Raw genomic sequence first — 24,113 nt, forward strand, 5'->3', positions numbered from 1 at the left:
TATATATAAAAGGATGATTTGATTTTTAAATACACTGATAAGTTCTTAACATGAAATACCAATTTTGATGGCAGAGACAGATATCTTATTTGGGTCATCAATGAAAAAGTATTACTTTTTATGCTAAGAGTATTATTTTTTATTATGAATATCGGTAAGGTTGACCCGTCTCATAGATAAAGATTCGTGAGTCCATCTCACAAGAGAACTACTCGATTTTGATAACACAGAGGACCAATTTTGATATCTGGTAGCTGTTGTTACCAGCTCTGTTGGGTACACCGGTCATGTTGAATATTTCGATGGAGCCAAACCTGTATTGATGCAAATTTAATAAGTAAAAATTGGTTTACTGAATTTGGTTGGATAAAATAAATAAAAACATTTTTTCTTGTATTTCTCCCACTGAACAAAAATTTATAAGCTTAGATTGAGTTATTCTGACAGATTCAAAGCACGAATGTTTGTATCGAAGAGTGTTAGATTGGATTGAAAGTGGCGATGATCTAGTAGCAGTAAAAAGCCGCTGGGACCGATATGGTATAAACATGGCAAAACCAAGTGTAAACATAACCAAGAGACGAGTTTCAGGCACGACTCCAATGTGATCAGGTGTTGGGATAGGTAGCGACGTTTTAGTGGAAGATATGAGCAGCAGGGGTGAGGATCAAAACTGATAAGGGGAGAGGAGCATGGTTCGCCGAAACGGGAACGGAACGGCCGGAACGGGAGTTCCGGAACCGGAACGTCAGCAACCTTGACGAGGTTCCGGGGTGTGTAGGTTGATGGCTTGTATCGGCGTTTTATATACCGAAAACGTGGATATAACGGTGGAAAACGGTGATATAACGGTGGAACGGAACCGGAGCGCAATTCGCGATGGTTTTGTTTTGAACTGTCGCTACTAGTGACGGTTTTATGTATGTAGCGACGGTTTTTATTCAACCGTCGTCGATTTTAATTTAGCGACGGTTTTATTCAAATAGCGACGGTTTTTTATTCAACCGTCGCCGATTTAATGCTTATTATTGTTACATCACTTTATATAAGATTTGATGCTTATTATTAGTCCATCACTCTAAATTGATTCAAATTTGTGCAAACTTATATATATCCAATCGAAAATATTTTAAAGTTTTAATTAATTAAATACAAATAATTTTTAATAGTATATTTAATTTTTGATATGGTTGTAAATATTTTAAATATAATGACGATATAAATTGTGTTCAATAAATTGTTAATAAAATTTTAAAAATATTTAAATTTCTTATTTACATCAAATAATCTATTTAAATGATATTTATTTTAATTTTTATATTTCTAAATATTTTCCAAAATTTTTAATGTTTATATATTTATAATATTTTTTTTAAATACACATTCCGCGAAATTTCATTGTAACTTGAACGGTAGCATCCGTTCCGATCTCCGCGACCGCGACAGCGACAGCGAACCATGGAGAGGAGGATACATATGGAATATCACTATTTGAAACATAAAAATGGAGAGAGTTAAGGTACCGATACGGTTTAGCAGAGGTGCCAATGACCATCCCGATGAAAAATGGGACCCCGAGGCTTTGCCAGAAGTGAGAGGGATCACTATAAGTGATGTGGTTAGTTTGGGCTCAAGAAAAGCTACCCTACTCGAGGGTAGCCAAAGGACGTCGTTCACTTATATTTGCATGAAAAATGTCAGCATACTTGGATTGTTTCCATCAATGAAATGGAGTTGTGAATTTGTTCGGGTTTTAGAAAAGGGGTCACCCCGATGCCATGTTTGGAGCTGCGAAAAAATGGCTCCTCATCTCGGTGTTCTCTGTGTTGAGTATTTTGTTTTTTTTTTTGTATCAAATTTACTAGTAAATGGTATATGATTATGACCATAGAGGAGGGTTATAAATCGATTTGCGGCAGAGTTGGTATCTTATACATTTGTAGAGAGAATATATTTTTGGTGATTTTACAGACGAAATCTTTCATATGGAGCTGGAGCTACGCCGGTATCATTTATAACCATGTTTCTTGGATTCATATTCTTTCTCCATCAACTCATTCGCAAAAGTAACACAAAACCACATGAAATTCGAGCATGAATGATCAAGAATCAAGAATGATATTTATTCAACTGAAAAGTAGATACGTTGTGCAGAAAAAGGTACTCGGACTTTATATTTGATCACCATTTCCAGAGCACATTTGAACCACACTTGTATTTATCCTTCCCTTCACACTCCAACTCTAAATCATCTGATAGAAATGGTACTTTCTGCATTAAACAAACCGAAGGATTAGCAAAATCCCGGACCTATATTCAACATAGGACTACATAATCATGCAACAAGATCAAACCTTTTGCTTAGCAAGATCTTGGCAGTCAGTAAAGTTCTCAGGGAATTTGCATGTTCCGAATTGGACAGTGTATGCTCGCGCAAAGTTAACCCCACTGGTAGCCAGCCTCTTCTTGTCATTCAACTCCTAAATCCATCAACAAGTTTTTTAGTATAATATCTATGCGTTGCAGTGTTTTAAATCCCATTTCTTGATAAGTAACACGTGAAAATTGTTGTTTTTAATGATCTTTCCACTAACCTTGTTTGCCTTGCTCTTCTCCAAATGCTCCTCATGAATTACACCTGCATTGGTGGAGGAGGTGGAGATAGCGGCGGAAAAAATTGTGGCGCCAAGGCCAAGAATGGCCGCTCTTCTACTGGAGATCAGACTCCGTAGCAGGCCACGCGACCCCGCCTCGGCTCCTCCGACAATGAAGTCAATGGCTGCCGTCATAGGTGACAAAATTAAAACAAAAATATAATTATTTTTTTTGATATTCGATATATTTTTAAAAGATATTTAAGATTAATTACAACTATATATCATTTTACATAACTGAACTTTTACATATCTTTTATTAAAATTCTCTTTCAAATCAAAATAAATTTATAATAAACTAAAATTTTATTATTTGGAAATGTTTCCATCATTTTTCACAAAAATGATTGCTCCAAATGCATCTTTAAAAATTTAATTGAAAAGTGTAACATATTGTAATTTTCAAGTTAGAGAGATATATTTTTTGTTTCTATAAATAAAGTTCATCATCATATTCAATACTTGTATATGAGGAGTGAAATACTCAAATGGAAAAAGAAGTGTTCGTGCATTTGAAACTGGAATTCATTTGTATCATTTTTATTTTTTAAAAAGTCAAATACAATATTTTTGCATATCAACAACTAAAATTTAATATATAAAAAAGATGATTGATATTTACACTCCTATAATTTATATCATTTTGTATCATTGTATTATTTAAATTATATATTTCACTAAATTTCATAATTAAGATTTATGTATTTTGAAATTTATATCATACTAAAATATGGATTTGCTTTTTAAAAATTCAAATATAATATTTTTGTATATCAACAACTAAAATTTAATATTTTTTAAAAAAGATTGAGAGTATAAAATTACATGTATTCATATTTTTTTAAAATCTTCATTCTTTTAAAAAAAACCTATCAAAACATATTTTTTTTTAAAAAAAAACTAAAAATTAAATAACAAAAATAATCAAAACATATTTTTAAAAAAACTGAAAATATGAAATAATCGCCTCACTGAGATTTTCATGTGTATTCACATATTCGTGGGCACTCAAATTCTTCTTCTTCTTCATAATCGCTACGTGACATCTCCGGTTTAAAATCACTCTTAAAAACATCAACATTAGTTGTCAGATCTGGACAACGAACCTCTGCATCTAAGCCAACATTGTCCAACATTGTTTGATGCCGAATTATGTCTTTCTAGATTCCAACTTGCTCCACCAATATATTTTCATGTGTATTCACATATTCGTGGGCACTCAAATTCTTCTTCTTCTTCATAATCGCTACGTGACATCTCCGGTTCAAAATCACTCTTAAAAACATCAACATTAGTTGTCAGATCTGGACAACGAACCTCTGCATCTAAGCCAACATTGTCCAACATTGTTTGATGCCGAATTATGTCTTTCTAGATTCCAACTTGCTCCACCAATATATTTTCATGTGTATTCACATATTCGTGGGCACTCAAATTCTTCTTCTTCTTCATAATCGCTACGTGACATCTCCGGTTCAAAATCACTCTTAAAAACATCAACATTAGTTGTCAGATCTGGACAACGAACCTCTGCATCTAAGCCAACATTGTTTGATGCCGAATTATGTCTTTCTAGATTCCAACTTGCTCCACCAATATATAGATTCCAACCTAGTGTCGTATTCTGCACAACGGACACTACCAGCTCCTAGTGTCCGCTACTGCTAGTGGCGTTTTGCAGTACTCTTGCAAAACAGTACTGCAAAACCTCCACCAGCCAAATTAGTTTTGAAATTCATTTTTAAAAAAAAATTAATAATAAAAAAAACCCAGCGACTGGAAGGCTATCAACTTGTAAAGGACATCAATAAAATCACACTAAGCTTCAGTGAGTTGCCATAATCGCTTATAATTCACGTATAGCAGATAAAACATCAGCGAAGCAAGAGTTAGTAACTGAAGCATTTAAATACCAACATCCCTTTATGGAAATGACAAGAATATGAAAATGTCGAACATATAGGCAAATGACACAAAATCCGGGAGAGAATCCTTAAGAAGCATGGCTCTCCTCTGCTGCGGCCTCAAATGTTTCACCTGGAACAAGGTCAGGCACGTCATCGTCGTTGTCCTCTATTGTTCTGGTAGCAGCTGCATCTGTGCCAGCAGCAGGAACTTGCTTCTGAAACTGCTCTGCCAATTTCTTCAAGTTCTCCAAGTTATCGGGACCTGAAAGTTTTTCAGGTAAACAATTTTCTGAGACTATGACATTTACATTACATTGGACAACAAAATACCACAGGCAACACTTACCCAATTGGTGGATTATCTGTGGAAGAATGTCTTGCAATTCTGAACAAAAGCAGCACCATCGAAAATTAAAACAAAAGCAACACCATTCAATCAAGCAGTCCCATGTTCTTGCCAAAAACACAATCTAATATCGGTACATAACAGCCAACATCCATGTAGGAGTAGGGAATATTCAGATAAAATCTTTAGATATTAGAAAGGAAAATTATAAATTCACCAAAAAGAATATACAAAATCACTGTCAAAAGGAAGGAACTAAACAGCCACTTGAAATTTTTGAAGAACATAAAGGAAAACATACTCTTGGTCTGAGGAGAACCACTAACAACCCAAGTGTTGGCAGCAATAGATGCTTGAACTGAGCAACAAAGAAACAATATTAAGAAAGAAAAAAGGGAAGTGAGAGATAAATGTACAGTGGGCTATATTGAAAATTCAGTAAAGCGATTCACACCTTTAGGATTGGTGAACTGAATTACTACATCCTCCTTGAAGATATTGACTTCCTCAATTGCAGGTATTGCATTAACTCCTATTCTCTTCAAGGTGCTTTGAAGTCTTTTATCATCTGTTGTGGTTGTTTTGTGAACTGCCTTCTTCTTTCTGCAATGGAAGATAAACATCTATTACACCTTAAAACTAAAAAGTTTCCTTACATTCTACTCTCAGAAGAAAATATTCTAAACTCTCAAGTCCGCACCCTGAAATACAACATAAGGTGGTTCTGTTCAATGAGAATAACTCTTCTTTTACCAACACTTAGTTGTCTCATCATTAAAAACATCAGTCTAAAATACAACAAAAGAGATATACCTTCTCACGGTGCCCTTCCCACCAGTGCGGACTGAACCAGCCATCTTCTTTAACTTATCCACATTCATCTGAAAAGAAACCGGACTAAATGTTGAATGGCAACTCCAATAATTTATGATGTTCCACAAAGACTTTCAGAGATGCTTCCTCCCGATATGACAATTACTTAAGGAAAACAGATATTTCGAAAGATCTTAACTGGTATACACCCATAAGAAGGCAACTTTCCTACAGCACTAGCAGGCAGCTACTAAAGAGTGACCCATATTGAATACTGGCTAACATAAAACTGGTCATATTAACACCCTACTAGAAACAGTTACAGCAGCAAAAGAAAGCCCACAGCCCCAAATTTCACAGTGTGCTTCGACAGGAAAACTCATGACACTTTCTGTAATTGTAAACCTTGGCACAACCATAAGCACATACCACAGTCACAGCACACCAAGAATTACAGTCCGCTGAAAAATCCTCGAGAAACCAATCAGTCACGCTCCCGAAAATTACAATAAAACAATGTTTCTGAAAACTACACGAAATCCATCAATTGTAATTTGGCGTAACAATACAAATAACCTGATTTATATCCAAAAAAATCAACAAAAAACAAGTAGACCAATACAATGAAGTTCAAAACCTAGTAAGCTGAAATTTTCATAATTAAACATCCCTTCACACGAATTCTATCATCAATCAGGATTTCAAACGAAAACTCATGCCTCTAGTCGTAATTCCCAAAAAATTACCTCTGCCCGCGGTAATTGAGCTCTAAGCTGTGGAGGCAAATCGATGAAGAAAGAAGATATAGGAGGTGAACGCGATTGATACGGAAACGAATAAAATAAAAACCCTAGTGTCAGATTGCAATTTGTAAAAGTGGAAGGGGTAATGACGTCATTCTAATTTCTTCTAACCGGCTGGTTTTTTTTTTAACGACGCCCGGTGTATAAATGGACAGCGGAAGCCCATTGACTAAGTAAGATGTTGGCTCGGCCCGATCTCGATTGTGATTTTTCTTCCCTTTTCTTTTTCCCTATTTATTCTCCTTTTTTTTTTTTATGAAAATAAATTCCATTAAATAGGTAAAAAAAAAATGCTTACAGTACAAATACTCTGGTCATCCGTAGAAATTCAACAACAAGCATAATGAATTAACTAATGTCATACATCCATACAATAAAGCGCATAACTAGCGCCAGGAAAACAATGAAATATGTGTATCATGATCTTCTTAATCGTCTGCCCCAAATCTGATATCTCATTCTCAAAAAGTGCTCGGTTTCTTAAGCTCCATATCTGGTACGACGTAGCAGCAAATGCAGTGTATCTCATTCTGGCCAATGTCGAATTGCCCCGATAGATTGTTCTGTATGCCTGCAAGACTGCCGATGTTGATCCCATGATCTTCTTCATTCCCAACCACTCATGGATGGCGTTCCAAATACCACTCGAAATAGTGGAGCCAAAGTACAAGTGTTGGACAGATTCATCTCCGAGATTGCAAAGCACACAATGTTTGTTGATCACATACGGTTGTCTGTCCCGAGTAAGAAGTTTACCATGTGCTATTAACCAAATTATAAATCGATGTTTAGGGAGTATACATGTTTTTCTCAAGAGAGGTTTCCACGGCATTCTCTCTATCTTCCTCACAAAGAAATCATACGTTTTGTTTAATCCATGATGATCATCAAACCAGCTATGAAAGCGTGTAAGCACAACATCCACTTAGCCACATTCAAGAACAATCTCATCATGAATACTGATAATCTGTTAATCAACGACGACTCATCCTTTTTTCAAGTCCAATACCACACTCCCCCAAGTCTACAGTATATTTGATTAACCCAATGTATCCATAGACTAACATGTTTCAAATGAATCTTCCATAGAGTTTTTGTATCCGTACCTTGCATAACTGACACGTATTTCAATATTTTAAAAATCAAGTACAAAAGAAGAAGGATAAAAAAAAATAAAACAAAACGTGAAAATGGAAGTTGACGGAATTTAATGAAAAAAAAAACAGCATCACAGTTTGTAAGACTATGTGAAAACAGTCGACAGTTTTTTATTATCATTTTAAATTAGATATATATGACATAAATGCAAGAAATGTTGTGGAGGATTTAATTTAATTTCAGCACCATATCCGTGCACATGTAATAGACAAAAGGATTTGAAAATTTAAAAAAAAAAAATTGCAAAAAGATCATACTTTAAAGTCCACAATTTTTTTTTAAAAAAAACTAAATCACACAATTTTTGGTTTAATGGAAATCAATCAATTCAATTCTTCAAACACAATAGTTTTAGCTATAGAATTTTTGCATAACTTCGTATATTTATAAGTCAAAGATATATAAGTCGTTTAAAAAATCACCTTCATATATGACTTATGATTTTGATATTGTATATATCGATCTAAATATCATATTCGAAGATGATATAATAGTAGTGCATACGAGCATGTATTCTTCTACAAATTAATGTCCACATTAATTTAAGAAAAAGCCGTGTTTTATCATTTATATTTGTTTTTTCGTGATTTTGATCATCTATTTAGTTTTAGTCTGTCATCTTTGTTTTTTCGTAATTTCAGTTTTTTCTAGCATAACTTCTATGTGGTGTTGATATAGAGTGGATATGACACTAATTTATGCAATTTTATTATTGACTATACCATGAAAATTGATTTAAATTGTTAAAATTCAATATAAAGAATAAAATCCTTATTTATGTTATAATATTATAATCAGTGTGGTGAAAAGAACATATGTAATCCTTGAAAGCAAAATAAAAATAGTCAAAATGAAATAGACTAAATGGAGAGGGAAGCAATAAATAACGGATTGCCATTCATATTTTTGAGCTTCTTCCAACCGTCAATTCACGCCACCATTAGAGCCAACCAACTTCAAAAATGGCGCAATACATGTTCCCTCCCTTATTTCTTCCTTTCACTACTGAAAATGCTTCGAATTCCAGGTTCATGCTCGTAGCTTAGTTCCTATTTTTATCCGATTTCAACTGGCCAATTCCATTCGATCGATGTAAGTGTCGTCCGATCTTAAATATTCCTCATGCATGCATTTTTCACCCTTTTTATTTTGACATTTGGTTGGATTGGTTTGATTAATGATGTCGATGTTGTTTTTGTTGTTGTTGTGTTGTTGTTGATGGATTGATTGGTGTGCGTGGTGATGGATCAGACGAAGGAGTGGAAGAGACAGAGAGTGGAGGAAAGAGAGGGTTTCTAGCTAATCGAGGCAGTGTTGCGGCTCGGCTAAGCTGAGCAGGCGGAAAAGATGGCGTCAGCGGCGGGGAATCATGATCAGTCTGCGCTGACTCGGCGGCCGTCGCGCAGCGCTGCGACCACGACGTTCTCTATGGAGGTGTTTGACAATGAGGTGGTTCCCTCCTCGCTACAGTCGTCCATTGCCCCCATCCTCCGCGTCGCCACTGAAATCCAGAACGAACGCCCCCGTGTTGCTTACCTTTGTACGTTCCCATTCGTTTCTTGCACTTTTTGGCTTTTTACCTTCCTATTCATCATAATCTGCATTCGATTAAACTTTTGATCATCAAATAAAACATTTTACAGAATTATAATTTTAAAAACAATGAATGCAAATTTTTTTAAAAAAATAATTATAAAAAAAATAATGTAAATTCTTTTTTAAAAAATTATTATCATAGACGAACATCAATAGATTTCTTCAGTTATAAATTTGGTCGTACAGTCAATCAGTCAACATTTATTTCTGGAAAAAAAATTTAAATTTCATATGACGTCATTTGAAAAAGGATAATTCTTTATTAATTAGCTATCACTTGATTAACTCGTGACTTCCGAGTTCCGCGAGACCGCGACCGGTTGTTTGAGAGACAAAAAATAACACAATTACTTAAAATATATTTTGACTTAATTGATACTATTTACAAATAATAATAATAATTATTAGAATAGAAACTTACAAGTGTCTCTATCTGTAGGTTTGTTCAAAAAAATTTAAAGTTCTTTCTCGGGTGCCATATTTTATCTAACTATTTTAAAATTTTAATTTTAAACTAACAGTTTTTTGTGAACTTATTTCATTAAAAAAAATTATGAACTAAAAAAAATCAATATTGGAACTCTTTATAATTGTTTTGATAAATTTCCAGGTCGGTTTTATGCGTTTGAGAAGGCACACAGGTTGGACCCAAATTCTAGCGGACGTGGTGTACGACAATTTAAAACCAGTCTCCATCAAAGGCTAGAAAGGGTAAGAGTACACTTGACACTAAGGGTCTACCACTACATTTTCATCTTGATTGATTGTTCTCAACTTCGAACAAAATTTAATATCTTAAAATGTAATTCTTCATCATAAAAAACTTTTAGGTGATCCACTGTCAGAAAATTTAATTGATATTAATTCCAAAGCACGTGTGTGTATGTGTGTGTATATATAAATTTAAATTTAACAATTATTATTAAATATGTTTATGATTGGCATGAAATGATTTTATTAGATTTATAAATCAAGAAATGTTATTTAAATTTATTTACTTTATCTAGCTGATATTGGAAATGCCATCTCCATAGCCATATTGCCAAATTGTGTACAAAAAACTGGAACCCCTAATTAAAAGATATATAACGAGTTTCATTTGTTCTGTGTTCTATGATTACACAAAGAAATCTAGGACATCTCTGGTTGTGCTGAAAAGAATGGAATGTTTGTCTTTTAGTGAGGAAAGAACCATCTTCCCTGAATAGAGAATCAATAGTCTACTGTAATTGGTTTTCTTGGATTTGAATGTATGATGAATGTGTGTAGAGAAGTTTGATCAAACCACCATATGAAACTCGATTAATGAATTATGAATATTTTTATGATCCTTACTTTTGTTGGCATTTCCGGCAAGACGTGGGTGACAAAACCGTTGAGTTGTCCATATGCTAATGCTATTTATAACAGAAATTAATAGAACATGCTATTTGCCTTGTTCATGCTATTCAGGACAATGCATCAACTCTTGCATCTCGGGTCAAGAAGACCGATGCTCGGGAAATTGAGAGCTTTTACAAACAATTCTATGAGCACTATGTTGTGGCACTTAACAAGGGGGAGCAAGCTGACAGGTATCACATTTTTCTGTGGAGAGTTATGTTTGAAGATCTATGTAGTCCAGGCTCTCTGATTTTTCATTTGCCTTTTGGTTTGGCAGAGCTCAGCTTGGAAAAGCTTACCAGACAGCAGGGGTGCTATTTGAAGTGCTTTGTGCAGTTAATAAGACAGAAAAAGTCGAGGAAGTTGCTCCTGAGGTTGGTTTTTTAAGTTGATAATTAACATGTATTTGATTTTAGCAACACCTTCTTGATGATTTATTCATTTGACCGCAAATTGATTCTGTAAATTGAACAGATTATGGCTGCAGCTAATGATGTCCAGGCAAAGAAGGAAATTTATGCTCCATATAACATTCTCCCCCTGGATTCTGCTGGTGCTTCACAATCCATAATGCAGCTGGAAGAGGTGATTTGTTCTTACAGTCTGAGTGCTGACGTGTATTTAAAGACACATTTTTTAACATATGTAGCGAGTCAAAATTTATTAAGACATTTCACTCTTTAATGCCGGCAGGTTAAAGCTTCTGTGGCTGCCTTACGGAATACCAATGGCTTAACTTGGCCATCCTCATTTGAGCAGCAAAAGCAAAAAAATGGGGAGTTGGACCTCCTTGATTGGCTGCGAGCCATGTTTGGGTTTCAGGCATGTTTTGTTGATTGCTATGTCAAAGAATGAGATAGTCAATTCATACATTTACATAACAATTTTCAAACGCTGGATTCTATCTACAGAGGGACAATGTCAGGAACCAAAGGGAGCATTTGATTTTGTTGCTCGCTAATATTCATATAAGGCTAATCCCCAAGCCCGAACCACAAAACATAGTATGTCTTCCCATTGATTTATTCTTGGATACATTGGAATCTGGTATTTGTCTCATGTACCAGGCACATATGTTATAAGATGCATCTCAATAACTATTTGGTTCACTCTGGACCTCTGTTGTCGTAGAAAAACTAAATATCACGTGTTTATTGCTGTAAATCAACTCCATTGAAGTTCATTTCTATTGCTAGCCTTATTTGGTTTCAATGTGTACGAGCTGGATGTAATATTGGTTTGTAACTTCCATTATTTATTTTGTGGATGAATGTAATCAAATTTAGGCTGCATATGTAACCTGTATCGATTTTTTCCTTAGCTTGACAATCGAGCCGTTGATGCTCTCCTCAACAAGCTCTTCAAGAACTACAAGACATGGTGTAAATACTTGGGGAGAAAACACAGTTTAAGGTGAGATGATGGGATTTTGTGGTATACAATCAATTTAACCGATAAAATTAAGAATTGGCCTGATGGTTGATAATTAATATTTTCACTTAATATTCATAGGCTCCCTCAAGGGCAGCAGGAAGTGCAACAGAGGAAGATACTTTACATGGGCCTTTATCTTCTTATCTGGGGTGAAGCAGCTAACTTGCGATTCATGCCAGAGTGTCTATGCTACATTTTTCATAACGTGAGTGGTTTGTTTTCCTTTTTAATGTCTATGAATCAGTGTCATAGAATTAAATAGATGTTTATCAGAGGAATACCACGTCCTTTGAATGAAGGAGTTAAATATACTTGATTTTATAGCAGTGCAGTTTTAATTTATGACGTGTTCAGATGGCATATGAACTGCATGGACTCTTGGCTGGAAATGTTAGCATTGTCACTGGAGAAAACATCAAGCCCTCTTATGGTGGGGACGACGAATCTTTTTTACGAAAAGTTATAACCCCCATTTATCGAGTGATTGAAAAGGTACCATATTGCGCAGCTGAATTATAAATATAGCTTATTGTTTTTGCTTTGGAGGTAATGGTGTTAATTGTCTAATAGGAATCCAAGAAAGCAAAAAATGGGAAAGCCCCCCACTCAGCTTGGTGCAATTATGATGATCTAAACGAGTATTTTTGGTACAAAGTGAAAGAAATATTAATATTTTATGATACAAATCAACTTCTTTTCTCTCTTTGTATGATATGGTAAACTTTTATAGGTCGTCGGATTGCTTTTCTTTGGGTTGGCCTATGCGTGATGATGGTGAATTTTTCAAATCAATACGAGAGATGCCGCAGGTAGAATCAAGCTTATTTGGGTTGTTTACCTCATTGGAATGAGTTTATTCCTTCTTGATTTCTTAGCATTACATTATTTGTATCTCAGGGAAAACGTGCTCCTCAGAGAAAGCCCGGAAAATTGGGAAAATCTTTCTTTGCTGAAACCCGGTCATTTTGGCATATTTTTCGAAGTTTTGATCGTCTCTGGACATTTCTCATTCTTGGTCTGCAGGTATCTCATAAAAAAGGATAAAATTGATGTATCCTGGCTTTCTTCACTACTTTGGGTGTTTTCGCTAAAGTTCGAAATGGTTAAAATGCAGATCATGATTATCATTGCATGGAGTGATCTCTCGGTGTTTGATATCTTCCAGAAAAATGTCGTATATAAAATGTCCAGTATTTTCATCACCGCGGCCTTTCTTCGCTTCCTTCAGAGTTTGTATTTCATATTTTCTAGCGGAGATAGTGATATCCAAATTAAACTTTAAATAATAAATTATTTTTGCATTCATGTTATCAACAAACTCATTTGACATTGGGGTCTAGAAATTTATTTATTATTTGATTAAAAAGTTGATAAAATTGTTTTTAGGTATGTTGGATTTCATTCTGAACTTCCCGGGGTATCTTAGATGGAAGTTTACTCATGTCTCAAGGAATGTTCTGAAGATAATTGTCAGTCTTGCGTGGTCCATAATCCTTCCATTGTGCTATATGCACCAAAACAATTCATTTTCATTTGGAAAAATCAAGGATGTCCTCTCGTTCCTTGATAAAATTAAGGGTGTGCCTCCTTTATACATCATGGTGGTGGCTGTATACCTGCTACCAAATTTATTGGCAGCAATGTTCTTTATTTTCCCAATGTTGCGTCGCTGGATCGAGAACTCTGATTGGCTTATTGTTAGGTTTCTTCTATGGTGGTCACAGGTATATATTCTGCCTCCTCTACTTTTGAGATAGCATAGTTTTTTGTCCATGACTACCTTTAAAAGTGTTCTTGTCAAAACTCAAAATAGCTTGATTTTTCCCTATCTGCTAATCGTCTTGTATAGGAAACTAATATTTGATATTTGACAATCAAGTGAGTACCTATTAGTTTCTGCACTTGGTATTCATTGGATGGAAAATATTACATTTAATTTATTTAGTTATCAAATTTTTTTGATATGTCAATAAGAAGATACCGCAAGAAATGTCGAGAAATGTCAGATGACAAGTAACTCATGATTAAAGTGAGCTCCATTCTATCTATTATAAGCTTAGCTCGGATTTTTGCATGAGAAACTTATCCTCAAAAAGCCTTCCCAGTTCCAATGAGCACATTGTCAGTTAACTAGAACGTTAGCATCTGTACTTCTCTCCTTGTAAATATGATGGAAGAACATCGGGTCTCATTAAATCCGTGATTCTAGTAACTGAACGAAGGAGGTTGTGCTTGCATGTGTGTAGAATTCATATTTTTATGTGCTTGCTGCATCTTGATTATAAAACTTCTTCAGACTCTCTACCGAGTTTCCTAAGTTTACTTTCCTTGTCCTTTTAGTTCCTTCTTCAAATTTATTAAATGATGGCACAATCTTTTGTATTGATATTATAGTTTTATTGTGATTAAATACTCAAGTGAGAAACAACTTCGATCAGATTTATTTTCAATAATCATCAAGCCTAGCATTGAAGTTTTCAGAATTTCATATGAGTTACCATTGCTGGTCTTGCAATTGGGTAATGTTTAGAGTATATGTGGAGTTTGCGGAACTATTCTTATAAAATAGTAGGAAAGAGAGCTGATAGTTAGAGGAAGCGAGATTGATTAAGACAGATATTCGAACTGTTGCTTGAGACAACCATCTTTCTTTCTTTCTTTCTTTCTTTTTTTGAAGAAGAACCATCTTTCTCTCGTGAACCTAACTGTCCTTGATAATATGCATTCTCCCTTGCGTGAACTTTGACCGTATAATTTATATAAAGAGCTTGCTATCATTTTGCAGCCTAGAATCTATGTCGGGAGGGGAATGCATGAAAGTCAACTTACCCTCATCAAGTATGTTGAAACCAAATTTTATATTCCTTCATTCTATTCCATCATTAATATTTACTGAACTTTCTCTATATTATCACCACAATAACAGATACACTTTATTTTGGGTGCTGCTTTTGTGTTCAAAGTTTGCCTTTAGCTATTTTCTAATGGTACTTTCATATCCTCTTCCACTGATTTATAAACTAGTAGATGTTGTGGTGGTTTTTCCATATATTCATTTTGTCATTTGTTCCAGATTAAACCTTTGGTGAAGCCCACCAAAGATATAATGGACATTCACCGAGTTGAATATGCTTGGCACGAGTTTTTCCCAAATGGTATGTGTTCGTTTCCACAAATTCTTTGCCATTTTTTTGTTTGAACATGTGACAACATGTCCTAAAATACAGCCAAGCACAACTATGGAGCTATTGTTGCCCTATGGGTACCTGTCATCATGGTATGGTTTTCTGATTTCTTGTAATATTTCTCATTATTATTTTTTATCCAATTTTTTCTTCTATTATCTTCATTCGATTTTATACTTTTCGTATCAAAATGTTGCGTGATTGTTGTTACTTTCATGCAGGTTTACTTCATGGACCTCCAAATCTGGTATGCTATATACTCCACCTTGTACGGAGGTTTCATTGGTGCCTTTGATCGACTTGGAGAGGTAATTTCCAATAGTGAACTCACTTAGTTCATGGTTGTTTCAGATCTCCATTTTTATTCGGGCATTTCTCTGTCTTTATAATCATATCCAATAAACTTTTTTCAACTTTTTTAATTGATTCTCTTTTATCACCATACCCAAAGTGAAATATGAGCTCATATTGACACAATGTTTTTCAGCTGCAAAATAGGCTGAGGAATAAACTTCTGGAAAAGAAACAATTTTATTATTTGACAATTGTGAGGCACAAGCCATGGTTAATTATATCGTCAAGATTATAAAATACTTTTGTTATTCATTATTTGTGTTGTCTTACAAGATCATTCAGTAACTAATTTATACATATATCTTGATGACTTGAGAGTTCTTGAACACTTATCAAAGTCAAGCTCTTTTCTTTTTCTTTTTGATTGTTGCGGGTGTATCAATTATTTGGTAATGGAAACACTCCCTGGAGACGCTGTTGATTTAATTTAACGATGTTGATAATTTTAGTATTTATTCACACACACTCACTATTTCGGGTCAATAAATTACCACATTGTCTCCACAGATTCGAACTCTCAGCATGCTCAGGTCACGTTTCCAGTCCTTACCAGGTGCATTCAACACTTACTTGGTGCCTTCTGATAAAACTAGGAAAAGAGGGTTCTCTCTCTCTAAGCGCTTTACTGAGGTTTTTTCACCCTTTAGCAATAGATTAAATTTGTTATAGCCCAAGTGGTGAGTTTCATCCCCAATCTTTGACTGATGCATTTCCTGATTTATGTAGGTTACTGCAAGTAGAAGAAGTGAAGCTGCTAAATTTGCTCAGCTGTGGAATGAAATCATATGTAGCTTCCGCGAAGAAGATCTCATAAGTGACAGGTAAATCTCACAGATAAGTTGATTATTTCTTCCTATCATATTTCTATTTCGCTAGTTCAAATTTTCTGTTATAATAGAACTATCTGAATATGTTTTTATTTACTTCCAGGGAGATGGATCTGCTGCTAGTTCCTTATTCCTCAGATCCAAGCCTGAAATTGATTCAATGGCCCCCTTTTTTACTTGCTAGCAAGGTACCCTCCCAATTGAGTTCTATATTTTTCTGAGCTGTCCTTTTACTCCATGCATTTGCAGATTCCAATTGCATTAGATATGGCAGCTCAATTTCGGTCAAAGGATGCTGACCTTTGGAAGCGTATTTGTGCCGATGAGTATATGAAATGTGCTGTCATAGAGTGCTATGAGTCATTTAAACTCATTCTTAATGCCTTGATCGTTGGAGAAACTGAGAAAAGGTTGTATTTAGTTTTATTCATGGAGCTTATAGGCTAAATTCATATTATTTTGTCCTCTCAAATATTCATGTTATGCACGTGAATTGTTTGCCACTAGGAGAATGCTGGATGCCAGTTTTCAGCATGTCTTATTTGCCTTTGTTTCCTATCAATCCCATGCGTGGGTTAAATGAGAATCTTCCGAATGGTTAATAATATATGGTTTTATCGCTCTTCTTGAGGATTTATGTTAAATCCCTTTCTATTTAAATTCTTTCAAAGAGTCTTTCCTTCCCCTTATTCCATGCACGATGTTATTGCTGCTAAAATATGTACCGAGGTATCCAACTTATAATCTTTGTTTTGTATACACGGTTTGATTTCCTATTTAGCATAGCTTTTTTACTTCTGGGATTACCTGACAAATTAGGTGTTCAATGTATTGTTTGATTTTAGATCGTTGTTGACTTCAGAGTTCTAACTTCTATGTCTTTGTAACAGGATAATCGGAGTTATCATAAAAGAAGTCGAAAGTAACATTTCAAAGAGCACATTCCTTGCAAATTTTAGAATGAAACCTTTACCAGATCTCTGTAAAAAGTTTGTGGAACTTGTCAATATATTGGTAAGAAGTTCATGATATAGTAGCAAAAATCACACTTTTCACGAGTAAGTTTTTAAATTCCAACCTTTTGGCATATTTTGCAGAAAGATGGTGATCCATCCAAGAAAGATAGTGTTGTTTTGTTGCTTCAAGATATGTTAGAAGTAGTTACCCGTGACATGATAGTGAATGAGATCCGGTTGGTAGACTTTACGATATTTTGGCATCATGACTTTCTACTTTTAAAGATAGGGAGTTTTGTTGCATCATTATCTCGTGACGCCTTGTGAAATTTATTATCTTTGTCGGATGCAGCGAATTGGCCGAACTTGTTCATAACAGCAAAGATACAGGAAAACAACTTTTTGCCAACATTGTGTTCCCTCCCCCAAATACAGCTCAATGGGAAGAACAGGTACGCATAAATTAAGTTATAGCAACTTCTAGTTCTTATACAGAAATTGAGAACTGTCACATGTGTTTCTTTAATAGATTCGACGTCTCTGTCTTCTCCTAACTGTAAAAGAATCTGCAATGGATGTGCCAACAAACCTTGAAGCACGCCGGAGGATAGCATTTTTCTCAAATTCACTTTTTATGAACATGCCTCGTGCGCCTCGAGTTCGCAAAATGTTGTCATTCAGGTCCAATTTAATATCCTTGGTGTATGCATGCACACATAGTTTGTTCATGACCTATTCATTTTGCTCCTTTTTGGGTGGGTGGGTGGGTATGCATACAATTGTTGATTACTGTTGTTGAGCACCAGTTATAAACTTCTCTGAGTTGCCTTAATTTTTTTTCTGTTATGATTGTCTTTTCTTTTGAAAAACACAATTAATCCGGTGTCAGGGAGAAAGTAAAGGTTTAGCATTGTAAAAAGTAGTGACTATTAGTTAAGAATATCAATGCATGGTTGATCTCAACAATGTCATTATATCATTGTCATCGTCTTAAAGGGAGTTTGGACTTCTATTTGCGAGACAATATTTCGTCAAGAAATATTGGGTATTATATTTTTGCTGTTTAGATTGATGAAGGAACATATTTGAGTCTCTTTATAGTTGTTAGGCATCAATGAATCTTCTGTTGGGTCAATGAAATGTCTTCTGCTTGTTGTTAACCATATCGATTTACATGGCAGTGTTATGACTCCATACTACAGTGAGGAGACTGTCTATTCCAAGAGTGACCTTGATATGGAGAATGAAGATGGTGTGTCGATCATATATTACCTTCAAAAAATTTATCCAGGTTTACAATTTTTCTAGACCTGACTCTGACACAAAATTAACTCTTGGCAATGTTATTCTGATCCTGTGTTCCAGTTTTTTATCATCAATTATTAATCATATTAACATTTCATTTAGATGAATGGAATAATTTCATGGAGCGTATAAATTGCAAAGGATATGAAATTTGGGAAAATGAAGAAAATGTTCTTCAATTACGCCATTGGGCTTCGTTGAGAGGACAAACTCTTTGCCGAACAAGTTAGTTTCCCTCCCTCTCACTGGTCTTCCTTTTTGCTTCAAGTTTAGGTTGACAATAATTATTTTTACGCAGTTAGAGGAATGATGTATTATAGAAGGGCCTTGAAACTTCAGGCATTTCTTGACATGGCAACAGAAGATGGTAAGATGAAGTTCTCATCATATTTGCAAGGGGATCTCACTGTAGAATTATAATTCATAGAAAGCTGAAAATTGTAAAAATTTATTCTTATTATTTGTGGGAGTCTGAGTACTTAAAGTGACTACTTCTAATTTATACTTTCCAAGAAGCAAATAGTGTCAGCAAGATTCAGTTCTTTGTTTTTTTTTCCTTTTTGAATTTTCTTTGATAATAAAGGTCTCCAATTTAATTTTATCTATTGTAGTCAGTCCTATGGTATTGGTATTTCAGGCCAGTTTCTGACTGTTCTTTCCTAAAATCAACAGAGATACTTGAAGGCTATAAAACTATCACAGAACCGTCGGAGGAAGATAAGAAGAGTCAAAGATCAGTGTACACTCAATTAGAGGCTGTTGCTGACATGAAATTTACTTATGTTGCCACCTGCCAGAACTACGGAAACCAGAAGCGAAGTGGAGATCGCCGTGCAACTGATATTTTAAATCTCATGGTTAAGTAAGTGGCAGAAAGGAAAGTTCATTGTTAAAAAATTTCACTATACTAAGATTACGAGCTCAGTTGATTGCAAGCTTGTTCTCTATCCGTGCAGTAATCCATCTCTCCGTGTAGCATATATTGATGAAGTTGAAGAAAGAGAAGGTGGAAAAAACCAAAAGGTTTACTATTCTGTATTGGTAAAAGCTGTTGAGAATCTTGATCAGGTGAGTATTATTTTCAACTCCAAATTTAACCTCGTTGATTTAGTTTGGGCTTTAGATCTGATTCAGTGTAAGTTATTCCCTTCTGAAGGAAATTTATCGTATAAAGTTGCCTGGGTCGGCAAAGGTAGGAGAAGGGAAGCCTGAAAATCAAAATCATGCTATCATTTTCACTCGTGGAGAAGCTCTTCAGACCATTGATATGAACCAGGTAATTTAAAGTCTAAATTGAGTAATTTACCAACAGGTCTTCCCATTCTAAAACTGTTTATTGCCTTCATTTTTAGGACAACTACTTGGAAGAAGCCTTCAAGATGCGCAACTTGCTTGAGGAATTTAATGAGGACCACGGGGTGCGACCGCCAACTATCCTGGGTGTTCGCGAGCATATATTCACAGGAAGGTTGGATATTAAATAAAAGTTCCTATCAATTTTGGTTCTGTTTCAGGTTTTGCTCTCTAAGATCTTTCACACATTTAATTTCAGTGTTTCGTCTCTGGCTTGGTTTATGTCGAATCAAGAAACAAGCTTTGTCACCATTGGTCAGAGAGTTCTTGCAAGACCTTTGAAGTACGTGATCTTTTTGCACTGTTCAGCAAATGTGAAAATATATTTTGGTATATGGTCCTGCAGATAGGCTAAGAAATTATGTACCTGTGTCATTTAAAAGGGGGACATCATTCATCGTCTGCAACTTAGTGGTTTAAATATCTTACGACTGCTGCCGAAAGTTTTTTGAATTCACTGTGTTAATTTATTGGCACATCCTGATATTAACAACTTTCATCATAAAGGAAAGTGTGAGTTCCTTCTGTTATGTGAAAAAAAAATTCATTGCCCCCTTCCCGCTGATGCTTCTGTTTACTTCTGTGACAACACATCAGTTACATCAGATACCTGTTGCTTCCGTAAACATCAATTCTTGCTCTTGTACTTCACTTCAAATACAGCCATGTATCATATTGTTCTGGGGTTCTTCTTGAGGTTGGCTTTACATGATATCCTTTTTTCTAATCGGTTTTATGTAGGGTGAGATTCCATTATGGACATCCAGATGTTTTTGACAGAATTTTTCACCTTACTCGTGGGGGGATCAGTAAGGCTTCCAAGGGCATTAATCTTAGTGAGGATATATTTGCTGGTGAGTTTTAAAACCACAATCATACTTGTGCTTTTCCATACATTCTGACAATTTTCTCTTTGAAGGTTTTAATTCAACTTTAAGACGCGGAAATGTTACTCATCATGAATATATCCAAGTTGGCAAGGGGAGAGATGTTGGCCTAAACCAAATCTCACTTTTTGAAGCCAAGGTTGCTTGTGGTAATGGGGAGCAGACACTCAGCCGTGATCTCTACAGATTGGGTCATCGTTTTGATTTCTTCCGTATGTTGTCATGTTACTATACTACCACTGGGTTTTATGTGAGCTCCATGGTAATAGTTTTCTCTTTCATATCTCATACTCCATAAACTTTTTTGGGAAAGTAACTTACGAAAAGCAAACTCGATTTCTTTAAATCTCTCATTGGGAGTAAACATCTTTTGAATTGTTCTAGAGACTAGAAGGGCTCAACTTGGAACTTTGATTTTCTTTGTTCTCTTTTTATAATGGTTAACAAATGGATTTTATTCTGACAATTCCAAAAGGCGTTTAACTTGTTATGATTCATTGTTTACTAAGATTCTTGGTAGCCTAAATATTAATTTTTTTACACTAAATAATGTTCATCACTAACAGCACAATTGTACTAGCACGGCAGATGATAGTTGAATGTTCAATTGATAAATGCCTTGGGAAAATCTTCCTCTATGACTTCTGATACAGCTAGAAAGAACAGTATATGTGAGTACATGTTAGGTTACTAATTAATTTTGTGTGACATTTTGATGATTGTCATACAATATCGATAGTTGAGAATATGTTCTGTTAAGATTCCTTCTAGCAATAATTTTTAGTGAACTGTAGTGTTTCTTTGTGCCATGCAGCTGGTGGTCCTTACAGTGTATGCATACTTGTATGGCAAGCTATATCTTTCACTGAGTGGACTCGAGAATACCTTAGTAAGATTTGCAAGATCCAAGGGAGATGATGCTCTGAAGGCTGTCATTGCATCACAATCTATTGTGCAACTTGGTATACTGATGACATTGCCAATGCTCATGGAGATTGGACTTGAGAGGGGTTTCAGAACTGCGGCTGGAGACATAATAATCATGCAGCTCCAACTGGCATCTGTTTTCTTTACTTTTTCTCTGGGGACAAAGCTTCATTACTTTGGGAGAACAATATTGCATGGTGGAGCCAAGTACAGAGCCACAGGGCGTGGTTTTGTCGTGAGACATGAGAAGTTTGCTGAGAACTACCGAATGTACTCGCGAAGTCATTTCACTAAAGCTCTGGAACTGTTGATTTTGCTCGTATCTTATCAAGCTTATGGCTCAGCAGCTCCTAACTCAAAATTTTACCTAGTCCTCACCTTCTCGATGTGGTTTCTCGTTGGTTCTTGGTTGTTTGCTCCTTTTCTTTTCAATCCCTCTGGATTCGAATGGCAGAAGATAGTGGATGATTTTGACGATTGGACCAAGTGGATGAGCAACAGAGGTGGTATAGGTGTTCCAGCAAACAAGAGTTGGGAATCCTGGTGGGAAGAGGAACAAGAGCATCTCCAATGCACGGGTCTGTCAGGACGGTTCTGGGAAATCATCCTTACTCTCCGCTTTCTCATATACCAATATGGGATCGTTTATCAGTTGAATGTCACCCAACATAACAGAAGTTTTATGGTGAGCATTTGAAATTGCTTCACATTTGACTGATCACGTTTCTTCATTTACCATTTTCGCCAGGTTGTTCAACTTGTTGAATTACAAATTTCTTTACCAACATGATTGAATATCAAAGTTTTGAATATATGAAAGCTGTAATTATGCCATTATTGTATTTTGTTCAAAAAGAGTGTTTTCTTAAAGAAAATATATGGTTGGGCTTTGATCGTTTTAAAATCACTTATAGAAGCTGAAGTCAAGAAGTCAAAAAAGAAACTTTAAAGGCTTCGGCTTCGCTTTAAAATAAACATTTTTACCATCACATCCGCATAAAGATAATGCATTTATTGTCTTCTAACTTAATGTCACGGTTGCAGGTTTATGGTTTATCTTGGCTAGTCATTGTTGCTGCTATGCTCATCCTAAAGGTCAGTGACGAAACAGACAATCAATCTTTGTAATTCGTCTTTTCTTTCAGCTCGGTACTAACATGACGGGAAACGTTTTCCTTGTTCAGATTGTGTCATTGGGGAGGAAGAAATTCAGCGCCGATTTCCAGCTTATGTTCAGACTACTAAAGCTATTCCTATTCTTTGGTTTAGTTGCCGCACTTGTGATAATGATAAAATTCCTTGAGCTCACGCTAGGAGATATATTTGCCAGTTTCGTAGCGTTTTTGCCAACAGGCTGGGCTCTTCTGCAGTTATCGCAAGCTTGCAGGCCTTTAGTGAAGGGATTAGGAATGTGGGTTTCTGTTAAAGCTCTAGCAAGAGGGTATGAATATCTAATGGGATTAGTAATATTTGCTCCTGTGGCTGTCTTGGCTTGGTTCCCCTTTGTATCCGAATTCCAAACGAGGCTGCTTTTCAACCAGGCCTTCAGCAGGGGGCTACAGATTCAACGTATTCTGGCTGGTGGAAAGAAGCACAAATGATGTAGCCTCAAATGTATCTCCATCAAGTCTAGGCAAAAATTTAAACCATATCATTACTTTAATCTGTAAGTCTGTAACACCATTTTTGAGGTGGATACGACACCTGATGATGCAACATTTGATTGTATCAAGATAAGTGAATATTGAAAATATTGTCACGAGGAGACTCGCCCTCATATTTACTGGGCACATGGTATAGTTTCACAATGTTGTGGGATTTGACACTTGGCTTCTGTCAAATTGTTCGTACTAAAGGAATATTGTTTTGTGTCTCATAGTTCTGAAAGACATACGCATAAATCGCTTGAGATAAATATCTAACTGAAGGTTATACCAATAAACAATTTGCATATGAGAGTCGGCCAAATTGAAGCAAAAAAGCTTTTCTCGAGGCAAGGAGATGCATATTCATTTATATCAGTACTCGTCTCCTAGAAGATTATAAGCATCTATGCTCGTGTCTATATAATGGTTTGTTTGTGGACGAAACTTTTAAACGTCAAACAAGAATGATGATCTATTTATAGTAGCAGCTGGGGTATACATACAATTTCGTAACAAAAAAGATTATTTTTAAAATATTTAAAAATCTAAAGTAAATGCGAACAGAACCTTCTTCAGAAG

The 24,113-nt window shown here is 35.4% G+C and overlaps 3 protein-coding genes across 3 annotated transcripts; 1 reads left to right on the forward strand and 2 right to left on the reverse strand.

The window, feature by feature from the left end:
- Positions 1 to 1,921: 1,921 nt before the first annotated feature.
- Positions 1,922 to 2,789, reverse strand: LOC140958793 (photosystem I reaction center subunit N, chloroplastic-like). Its single transcript, XM_073416358.1, has 3 exons — positions 2,595 to 2,789; positions 2,355 to 2,480; positions 1,922 to 2,271 (listed from the first exon to the last, which is right to left on the reverse strand). The coding sequence occupies exons 1-3, from the start codon at positions 2,787 to 2,789 to the stop codon at positions 2,182 to 2,184; spliced, it is 411 nt and encodes a 136-aa protein (XP_073272459.1). The 3' UTR covers positions 1,922 to 2,181.
- A 1,644-nt stretch (positions 2,790 to 4,433) lies between these two features.
- On the reverse strand, positions 4,434 to 6,623 carry LOC140958342 (nascent polypeptide-associated complex subunit beta-like). Its single transcript, XM_073415758.1, has 6 exons — positions 6,467 to 6,623; positions 5,721 to 5,788; positions 5,362 to 5,510; positions 5,209 to 5,265; positions 4,908 to 4,946; positions 4,434 to 4,823 (listed from the first exon to the last, which is right to left on the reverse strand). Exons 2-6 carry the CDS (start codon positions 5,786 to 5,788, stop codon positions 4,648 to 4,650), a joined length of 489 nt encoding a protein of 162 aa, XP_073271859.1. The 5' UTR covers positions 6,467 to 6,623; the 3' UTR covers positions 4,434 to 4,647.
- A 1,987-nt stretch (positions 6,624 to 8,610) lies between these two features.
- On the forward strand, positions 8,611 to 23,543 carry LOC140958341 (callose synthase 5-like). Its single transcript, XM_073415756.1, has 42 exons — positions 8,611 to 8,777; positions 8,939 to 9,221; positions 9,888 to 9,988; positions 10,730 to 10,851; positions 10,938 to 11,034; positions 11,135 to 11,245; positions 11,354 to 11,482; positions 11,572 to 11,664; positions 11,982 to 12,073; positions 12,173 to 12,299; positions 12,449 to 12,586; positions 12,665 to 12,741; positions 12,825 to 12,903; positions 12,992 to 13,117; positions 13,209 to 13,323; positions 13,481 to 13,818; positions 14,880 to 14,932; positions 15,021 to 15,081; positions 15,168 to 15,249; positions 15,322 to 15,371; positions 15,501 to 15,587; positions 16,141 to 16,263; positions 16,360 to 16,454; positions 16,564 to 16,648; positions 16,710 to 16,870; positions 17,351 to 17,474; positions 17,558 to 17,652; positions 17,769 to 17,868; positions 17,946 to 18,097; positions 18,598 to 18,707; positions 18,824 to 18,946; positions 19,020 to 19,088; positions 19,394 to 19,583; positions 19,678 to 19,789; positions 19,878 to 19,997; positions 20,074 to 20,189; positions 20,274 to 20,357; positions 20,816 to 20,928; positions 20,994 to 21,223; positions 21,776 to 22,573; positions 22,933 to 22,983; positions 23,073 to 23,543. The coding sequence occupies exons 2-42, from the start codon at positions 9,029 to 9,031 to the stop codon at positions 23,487 to 23,489; spliced, it is 5,739 nt and encodes a 1,912-aa protein (XP_073271857.1). The 5' UTR covers positions 8,611 to 8,777; positions 8,939 to 9,028; the 3' UTR covers positions 23,490 to 23,543.
- The last annotated feature ends 570 nt before the right edge of the window (positions 23,544 to 24,113 follow it).

The sequence above is a fragment of the Primulina huaijiensis genome, chromosome 15, assembly GCF_012295235.1.
Source record: "Primulina huaijiensis isolate GDHJ02 chromosome 15, ASM1229523v2, whole genome shotgun sequence".
NCBI classification, from domain to species: Eukaryota; Viridiplantae; Streptophyta; class Magnoliopsida; order Lamiales; family Gesneriaceae; genus Primulina; species Primulina huaijiensis.